General features: G+C 42.7%; 2 protein-coding genes across 2 annotated transcripts; both read left to right on the top strand.

Annotated features, from left to right (window-relative positions):
• Positions 1-6,400: 6,400 nt before the first annotated feature.
• On the top strand, positions 6,401-7,333 carry OR4D1 (olfactory receptor family 4 subfamily D member 1). Its single transcript, XM_019026784.4, is given in 1 exon segment — positions 6,401-7,333. A coding segment is annotated over 1 exon segment (933 nt).
• Positions 7,334-8,070: 737 nt separating this feature from the next.
• On the top strand, positions 8,071-9,153 carry LOC101140742 (homeobox protein MSX-2-like). The gene is given in 3 exon segments (XM_019026252.4): positions 8,071-8,571; positions 8,573-8,596; positions 8,598-9,153. Coding segments are annotated over 3 exon segments (975 nt in total). The 3' UTR covers positions 9,048-9,153.
• The last annotated feature ends 986 nt before the right edge of the window (positions 9,154-10,139 follow it).

Below are 10,139 nucleotides of genomic sequence, written 5' to 3'. Positions count from 1 at the left end.
GAATATAGACATACACTGTTATCTCCCCCACCTCCCACATACATACTACAGCTTCTTCCCACACCTAGGAGAAAACACAAACAGGTCTTGCTCTGACACTTTCCACCCTCTACTGTTCCTTTTTAAGTTTCATCTTCCTCCATCTTCCCCCTTCTCCTGCCTGCTTCTCTCACTCACTCCAGATTTTCTTCCCTTCTCTATTGCTGTCCCTCCATCTTATCCTCTCTTTTCTTAAATCTTGTGTTTAACAATACCTGTTAATGCTCCCTGGATGACAACAGACTAGATTCTCCCCCATTTTGGGAACCCACTTATTCCTTCTCCCCTTGTCTCTCCTAGTCCTGTGTGGGCTGATTTTCTAAGAGCAAAGACAGATGGGAGAGAAGATTGAGTAACAACAGAAGAGGTCTAGAATCCTCCCCTTTCCCCATACAGATCCATGTCCCTCCCTATGTCTATTTTCTTTCTTGTCTAGAATCCCTCTAAATCTATTTTCTATGCATGTAGGGGGAGGAAGCATTTGCAAAGATTCTGATGGGTTTGTGGAAAGAATCGGGCCATGCTAAGATGATGCTTCTAGGATTGTAAATCTGGTGATGCTGGGAATTCGGATTCTTGGATTCTCTTTGAGGTCCTATAAACTGCATTCTATCCAGTGGCTACTCTCTCTTTCTTCCCAGCTCTCACGGCAGTCTGGCCCATCCCAGCACCCTGTCCTCCATTAAGCAATCACACATTCTTTTGGGAACCAACTATGAGACAGGGTCTGTGTGTACCACATACTGTGTAATACTTAACATATTGGATTTGCACTGAAATTACAACACATGTGAGGAACAGAGCCATCCTCATGAAAAAATACCAAGGCATAACAACATTATGGAAGAGCTAATTACTCTTGAACCTTGAAGGAAGGGTAGAATTCAGACAGGTGAACAGGACAGAAAAGCAATTCAGATGCGGCACTGACTGGATGAAGGCACTGAGACCTGAGGGACTGAGGAAGAGATAAGTTTGGCTGAAGCTGAATCTTCTTAGAGGAGAGCAGGTAAGAGGAGAATAGTCATTAGGAGTGCAAATTCTGGGTCAATCAGACCTGGCTCAGAATCCCAGCTCTGCTTCTTCTTCTCTATGTGATCTGGGAGAAATTAGTTAACCTATTCAAGCCACAGTTTACTTATCTGTAAAGTGGAGATAATTTATAGTACTTACTATACTTATAAACATGGGAATAATATATGAGAATTAAAAAAGATAATGCCAGCAAAATATTTAGTATAGTGTCTATCACATAGTAAGCATTCAAAAAATGTTTACTACGATGACAATTACTGCTATTACAACAATAAATGCTTACTACCACAGTTATTACCATTACTACAATTACAATAAATGCTTACTACTACTACTATTAAGTGGCAGATGGACCTGGAAAGAAAGGTAGGAGCCTGTTTGTGTGGAAGCCCCTGAAATCCTAACTAAGTACAAATTCCTTCCTGTAGACAATAAAGAGCCATGGAAAATTTTTGAAAACCTTTTGAAATACAGGGGGAAGATGTTGTTGAAGAAGTTTATGTATGTACTATGTTGCACAGTGTGGATTAAAATGGAGCAAAACCTGGAGGCAAGAACCCACTTGGAGGCCCACAGCAATAAGCCAGATAGGAAAAATAATTTGGCAGTAATTTCAAAGGAAGAACGAATATGCCTTGGTGATAATACATGTGGAGTGCAAGGGAGAAGTCTAGCTGGGTGAGGGGATAACAGACAGAAATAGGAGAGCCAGAGAGGTATTTGGGTTTAGAGTAAAGAAGTAGCAAGAATGATTTCATAATAATGACAGGCAGCTCACAGTGCCAGATGGAGCTGAAAGAACCCACGGTTACTGACTGGATTTAGCCATTACAGTGACACTCAAACTGAAGAACTGGTTATGAGGAGGGGAGGAATCCAATGGTTCTGCAACAGTCCTGGGAATCACGGTCTCCTTCTCTCCTCTCTTTTACAGAAGAGCTTTCCCTTTTCCCACACTGCGTCTCCTCCTCTTTTTCTCTCTCTCCCTTTTCCTCAGTGTTCTGAGGTTTCTCCTTCCCCGAACCCTTCCCCTTGCACACCTGGGGTTGTCTTTCGCCCTGACAGTGCTCATGCTAAGAAGTTTTTCAGCTCTTACCTTTTCTCTTTCTTGGTCTCATTATAATACTTCTTTTGCTTTTTTTGATTAAAATTTTATGACAATTTATAAATTACAAGAAATAAAAAAAATTTTGTAAAGAAGAAAAAATATATGTTCCATCAATCCCATCAACCAGAGATAACCACTATTCACACTGGTAACATTTTGATTTTTCATGTCCATTTTTTCCCTTTATATTTATACTATATTTTATCAAAATATTTTGTAATTCTCTCTTTAAAACAACAATACTTTGAGTCTTAAAACCCCTCATGGATAATTTTAGAGATAATCCTGTCTATATTTGTCTGTAAAGGTTGATGGAGATCTTTTTTTTTCTTCAACTTTTATTTTAAGTTCAGGGGTACATGTGCAGGATGTGCAGGTTTGTTACATAGGTAAACATGTGCCATGGTGGTTTGCTGCACAGGTCATCCCATCACCTAAGTATTAAGCCTAGCATCCATTAGCTATTCCTCCTGATGCTCTCCCTCCCCTCGCCTCCCCCCTGACAGGCCCCACTGTGTGTTTTTTCCCCTCACGTGTCCGTGTGTTCTCATCGTTCAGCTCCCACTTGTAAGTGACAACACCCTGTGTTTGGTTTTCTGTTCCTGCGTTAGTTTGCTGAGGATAATGGCTTCCAGCTCCAACCAGGTCCCCGCAAAGGACATGATCAATAGAGCTATCTTTTCACATGTATCCATTCAATTCCCTTATAAGAGCATCAGTGCAATCACTGCTGCCCCTCCCATGGTAAAATCAAATCCCATAGAGTTAAACATCCTTTTAGGATATATTTATTCTTAACTAGTATTTCTTCACATGGAGGAACCATATTTTATTTAACCAATATCTTATAGTCATGCATTTATGTTGTTTCTAGTTTATCAATATTATAATAATGTGATGAATATCCTTAAACATACATTTTTAAAAATTAGTTTTCATTGTTTCTTTAAAACAAATCCCTAAGACAGAAATTACTGGGTCAGGGAGTATAAATAATTTATGGATTTGGCACATATTTTCAAATTGTCTTCTAGAAAGATTGTACCACCAGTGATTTATCTATTGCTCTAAATTCTCAATAATGCTGAGTATTACAAGTTTTTAAAAGATCAATGTTAACATAATTTTTAAAAATTTTTCCTTATTATATTTTATCTTTAACTTTTTGGATAATTAGTGAATTCTAGATACATTTGAATTATTATTATATTATTACAGGTGCTCGCCACCACGCCTAGCTAATTTTTGTATTTTCAGTAGAGATGGGGTTTCACCACGTTGGCCAGGCTGCTCTCGAACTCCTGACCTCAGGTGATCTGGCCGCCTCGGCCTCTCAAAGTGCCGGGATTAACGCATGAGCCACTGCACACAGCCATGTTATTTTATTTTAAAATCCCTTCCTTCCATCATGATTTATACATAGTTCATTCAAAGTAAAAATACCCAAATAATACAAAGACATCAGGATCAAAACTAGAGTATCTCTGAGGCTTTTCATCTTATGTTTTATCATGGAAATTTGTATATATTTACAAAGTAGAGAGAATCACCATTTTCAGAATTACCACTATTACCAACAGTTTGCCAGTCTTGCTTCACATACTCCTCCCAACTTTAATAAAGTATTTTAAGGCAAGACCAAGACATCTTTTCTTTACATCCATAAAAACTTCAGTGTTCATCTCTGACTGATAAAAGCATATAAAAATGTATGGGGGTGGTAGGCTGGGTGCAGTGGCTCACACCTATAATCCCAGCACTTTGGGAGGCAGAAGCAGGTGGATTGCTTGAGCTCAGGAGTTTGAAACCAGCCGGGGCAACATGACAGACCCTGTCTCTACTAAAAATTCAAAAAAATAGCCAGGCATGGTGAAGTGTGCTTGTGGTCCCAGCTACTTAGGGGGCTGAGGTGGGAGGATTGCTTGAGACTGGCTCCTGGAGGTTGTAGTGAACTGAGATTGCACCACTGCAGGCCAGCCTTGGGGACAGATCGAGACCCTGTCTGAAAAAAAGAAAAAGTATGGTGGTTGTAATCTTAATAGGGATAAAGATCTTAAGATAAAATAATGAAGTATGCTGTTAACATTTCAGGAATCAGTAATCAGGTGTGAGAGTTGGAGTTGGGGATGAAGGATTAAGGTCAGGGGCTTTCCCAGAGAGGCCAAACCATGCCATTTAAATGGCTGCCCACCCAGTCTAACCTTGACACCATGTGGTGGAGAAAGGACACAAAATCAGAGACCAAAATGTGTTACCCTCTGTTGTGGTTGCTGCAACAATGCTCCAGGAGGGGTGTGTACTACCCTTGCCTATCTCAGCTTCCTGCCCTGGTGCACTGGGATAAGCCCATTCTAACCCTGTTTTACCACATCATTTCCTGCTGAAGAGCTTGCCGGGGTTCTCAGTTGCCTATGGGGACATTTTTCAAACAGTCCTAGGCTGGGAGTTGGTGAAGCCACAGAACAAACACAGCACATCTTCCTGGAATATCATTTTTGCACAAATATCTGAGGATAAATGTGAATTTTATGTGAAGAATAATATGACAATATTTTGAGTATTGAAATCCCTCATAAGTTTTGAGATAATCCTGTTACATTTGTCCATAGAGGTTTATAGAGATCTTTCCAAATATATTCATTCAATTCCCACGTAACAGCATCAGTGTAATTGCTGCTACCCTACCCATGTGCCAGGTGGGAATCAGGGAAAATAGACCTTTTTATGTTCTATTGTCTGTACAGGATGGGGCCTTGGGACAAATTTTTCTGAACAATTAGAGAAAATACTTGTGGAAAGGTATAATCCAAAAGAATGGGTTTTGACACCAAGAACTCAGTTTATTTTTCAAGCTAATGTCTTCTAAAACTTTCACTTACTAAAGAATAATGTCTCCCTTCATGCTCTAATTTTTTTTTTCTTTTTAGAGATAAGATCAGCTGGAGTGCAGTGGCCATAATAGCTCACTGCAGCCTTGATCTCCTGGGCTCAAGCAATCCTTCCACCTCAGCCTCCTGAATAACTGAGACTACAGGTATGCACTACCATGCCCAGGTAACTTTTAAAATTTTTGTAGAGATGGGATCTCACTATGTTGCCCAGGCTTGTCTCAAACTCCTGGCCTCAAATGATCCTCCCACCTCAGCCTCCCAAATGGCTGGGGATTACAGCTGCATGCCATCACACCTGGGTAATTTTTAAATTTTTTTATAGAGGTAGGGGTCTAGCTATGTTGCCCAGGCTGGTCTCAAACTCCTGGCCTCAAGTGATCCTCTTGCCTTGGCTTCCCAAAGTAGTGGGATTATAGGCATGAGCCACTGCATCCAGCCAACCCTCTTTTTTTTTTTTTTTTAACAACACTTTGGTCTTGTCAAAGTTTTAAGACCATAATAGTTACATTTTAAAAGCTCTCCCAAAGATTGTCAAGGGATATGTGTATAATAGAAAATTCGCATAAATTTTAAAAGTTAAAACATGACAGTTCAAGGAGATAGTGCATTTGTCCTGGGCTTCTTTGAATTGCCCCCACAGATGGCCCATGGCAACAAATGCTACTACAGAAGTACTTACGGGGAAACATTTGAGAAACACTAATCATCCCAGCTTCACTACAACCAAGATTATCTGCTTGTTTTTCTTCACATTTACCTCTGATTTTGTACATAACAATTTTCTTCTAATGCACACCTCTCTTTCTCCAGCAATAAACATCCTCTCAAATTCCCACCATAAAGAAGCATCTATTTGTTTATCTAAAATCATTATTCTCAACTGTATATCCTATCAAGATTTATACACATAGGTTGATGGTGTTTGTGGTCACAGGTACTTGCTGATATGTTTATTTATTCACTGATTGATTCAACTAGCTTTATGGAACCTATGGTTCACAAGGCACTATGTTGGGCATAGCAGGTAGGAAAAAGAATCAGACATGAAACCTGTGGTTGAGGACAGCATGGCTGAAGGGAAAAAAGACCCAGATTCTTGTAATATACTGTAGGGCGTGGTCAGGGAAATAAGTCTGTGGAACCCTTGAAAACATATGGAACTTCCTCCCCGTGGAGGGCTTTCCTAAGCTACATCTCGGATTGACACTCAACAACTCAACTTAATCAACTCAATCCTGACTGACCAAGGAAAATGATTGAATTTTCATTTTTTTTGTTTGTTTGTTTGTTTCAATGGTTTCTCTGTATGAACGTGGGGGAAGATCCTATGGAACCACAGAACACCACACAGGTATCAATGTTTGTCCTCTTAGGGTTTTCACAGACCCAAGAGCTCCAGAAATTCCTGTTCCTTCTGTTCCTGTTAGTCTATGTCACCACCATTGTGGGAAACCTCCTTATCATGGTCACAGTGACTTTTGACTGCCGGCTCCACACACCCATGTATTTTCTGCTCCGAAATCTAGCTCTCATAGACCTCTGCTATTCCACAGTCACCTCTCCAAAGATGCTGGTGGACTTCCTCCATGAGACCAAGACAATCTCCTACCAGGGCTGCATGGCCCAGATCTTCTTCTTCCACCTTTTGGGAGGTAGGACTGTCTTTTTTCTCTCAGTCATGGCCTATGACTGCTACATAGCCATCTCCCAGCCCCTCCGCTATGTCACCATCATGAACACTTAATTGTGTGTGGGCCTGGTAGTAGCCGACTGGGTGGGGGGCTTTGTCCACTCCATTGTCCAACTGGCTCTGATACTTCCATTGCCCTTCTGTGGCCCCAATATCCTAGATAACTTCTACTGCGATGTTCCCCAAGTACTGAGACTTGCCTGCACTGATACCTCCCTCCTGGAGTTCCTCATGATCTCCAACAGTGGGCTGCTAGTTATCATCTAGTTCCTCCTCCTTCTGATCTCTTATACTGTCATCCTGGTGATGCTGAGGTCCCACTCAGGAAAGGCAAGGAGGAAGGCAGCTTCCACCTGCACCACCCACATCATCATGGTGTCCATGATCTTCATTCCCTGTATCTATATCTACACCTGGCCCTTCACCCCATTCCTCATGGACAAGGCTGTGTCCATCAGCTACACAGTCATGACCCCCATGCTCAACCCCACGATCTACACCCTGAGAAACCAGGACATGAAAGCAGCCATGAGGAGATTAGGCAAGTGCCTAGTAATTTGCAGGGAGTAAACTTTAAGTAAGTTGACTTTAAATGACAAATTTCTCTGGATTTTTATTTTCCCACATGAAAAGTGGAGGAAAGTCTTTATAAAGCATAACAAATCAGATTACACTTATATTTCTTGAGGACCTAGTGCTGTGTCAAGTACTGTGTTAAGCACTTCCACGCTTTTTTTCTTTTTTTTTTTAGATGGAGTCTTGCTCTGTCACCCAGGCTGGAGTGCAGTGGTGCAGTCTAGGCTCACTGCAACCTCCACCTCCCGGGTTCAATGATTTTCCCGCCTCAGCCTCCCGCGCAGCTGGGATTACAGGCACCCGCCACCATGCCCGGCTAATTTTTGTATTCTTAGTAGAGACGGGGTTTCACCACAATGATCAGGCTGGTTTCGAACTCCTGACCTAGGTGATCCACCCGCCTTGGCCTCCCAAAGCGCTGGGATTACAGGCGTGAGCCACAGCGCCCGGCCTAACACTTCCACAGTTTTATCTCATTACTTTTCATGAAACCGACAGTAGTTATATTATTATTGTTGTTAAACAGTTTTACAAATGAGAAAACGCAGAGAGAAGTGACTTGCTCAAAGGTGAACAGTAAGTGAGTGGCAGAGCTTGCCCTGGAACCTGGTTCTTCTTGACTCCAAGTTTAGAGGCAAGAAATAGGAATGGGATTTGAAACTCAAGAGTTTCCTACGACCACAAGAGAAAACCTAGAGAGGTCTTCGTCTATAGAGAAGTATCTGTGATGAATGGTCAACTGCTTCATCTTAACTCTGGGACAGTTACATTCTTTTCTGCTCCCCACCTCCCTGCCTCATTCCCCACTGTGGAATTTAGAAAGTTATCTCGCCCTCCCGTGTCCCCCAGAAAAAAAGTTTGAGTCGCCGCTGCGGGTTGCTAGCGGAGTCGCGCGTCGGGAGCTACGTAGGGCAGGGAAGGCATGGCTTCTGTTTTCGTCCGATGAGGAGGGGCCAGCGGTGGCGGTCGGGCCAGGTCCGGGGCCTGGGGACGCCGAGGCGGCCGCGGAGGAGCGCCGCGTCAAGGTCTCCAGCCTGCCCTACAGTGTGGATGCGCTCGTGTCGGACAAGAAGCTGCCCAAGGAGGCATCCCCAGTGCCGGCCAAAAGCGCCTCGGCCGGGGCCACCCTGCGGCTACTGCTGCTGCGGGGGCACGGCGCTCGGGAAGCGCACAGCCCCGGGCCGCTGATCAAGCCCTTCGAGACCGCCTCGGTCAAGTGGGAAAACTCCCTAAGACGGAGCGGCGTGGATGCAGGAACCCTGCTGATAATTCGCCGCCACCAAGACACATGAGCCCTACCACCTGCACCCTGAGAAAACACAAGACCAATCCGAAGCCGCGCACAGCCTTTACCACGTCCCAGCTCCTCGCTCTGGAGCGCAAGTTGCTCCAGAAACAGTACCTCTCCATTGCAGAGGGTGCGGACTTCTCCAGCTCTCCGAACCTCACGGAGACTCAGGTCAAAATCTGGTTCCAGAACCGAAGGGCCAAGACGAAAAGACTGCAGGAGTCAGAACTGGAAAAGTTGAAAATGGCTGCAAAACCTATGCTACCCTCCAGCTTCAGTCTCCCTTTCCCCATCAGCTCGCCCCTGCAGGCAGCGTCCATATACGCAGCATCCTACCCGTTCCATAGACCTGTGCTTCCCATCCCGCCCGTGGGACTCTATGCCACGCCAGTGGGATATGGCATGTACCACCCGTCCTAAGGAAGACCAGATCAATAGACTCCATGATGGATGTTTGTTTCAAAGGGTTTCCTCTCCCTCTCCAAGAAGGCAGGACCAGCCAATACTCCTGTTCTGCAAACCCTGAGTGCACCACCCTAAGCGGCTAGGCCGGCAGGGCCACGCGACATAGCTGAAATTTGTTCTTTAGGCGGAGGCACCAAGCCTTGTTTTCTTGGTGTAATCTTCCAGGTGCCCCCTTCTCCTTTCACAAAGATTCGCTCTGATGGTTTTTATGTATAAATATATATATAATAAAATATAATACATTTGTATACAGTAGATGTTAAAATTCAGATTATTTTAAAAGGCAAAATTTATATACATATATGCTTTTTTCCTAGATGTCACCTTCTTAAAGAGACTGTGTAAGTCCATTTGTTGTGTTTTCTTAAAGAGGGAGACAAATTATTTGCAAAACTTGCTAAAGTCAATGATTTTGATGGGATTATTGACTTCTGCATATGGAAACCAAATATTAGAATTGGACACAATGCACATAGAAAGTATTAGATATGGAGAGGTTTTTCAAAGTGAAGGGGACACATCACATTTCTGCATTTTAATTGCATTAAAAGAAACCTTTTTATATACTACCATATTTGTTCCTATCTCTCCCCACGCCCACCCCCCTCCACACACACATTTTTACAGTTTTACCTTTTTGAAGAATTTTTTTTTTTGTAAGACCAATAACCGGGATGAGAAGAATCCTGAGAATGCCTGGAGGTGAGGTAGAAAATTAGAAATACTTCCTAATTCTTCTCAAGGCTGTTGCTTTACTTCATTTCAGATAATTGGAGAGTAAAAAGTTAAAGCCTGTTGGGAGGAGTTGATGGTTTCTGAGAAATACTAGGTACATTCATCCTCACAGATTGCAAAGATTATTTGGGTGGGGGGTACAGTAATTTTCTGCTTAAAAAATGAGTACCTTGTAACCATTACCTGTATGCTAAATATTCTTGAACAATTGGTAGATCCAGAAAGAAAAAAAAATTATGCTTTCTCTGTATGTGTACCTGCTGTATATGCTAAACTTATTAGAAAATTTTATATACTTTTTAACATGTTGAG

This window comes from Gorilla gorilla, chromosome 4 (assembly GCF_029281585.2).
Source record: "Gorilla gorilla gorilla isolate KB3781 chromosome 4, NHGRI_mGorGor1-v2.1_pri, whole genome shotgun sequence".
In the NCBI taxonomy this organism is placed as follows: Eukaryota; Metazoa; Chordata; class Mammalia; order Primates; family Hominidae; genus Gorilla; species Gorilla gorilla.
Note: the sequence above shows the minus strand (reverse complement) of the source record. Positions and strands in the feature narration are given on the sequence as shown.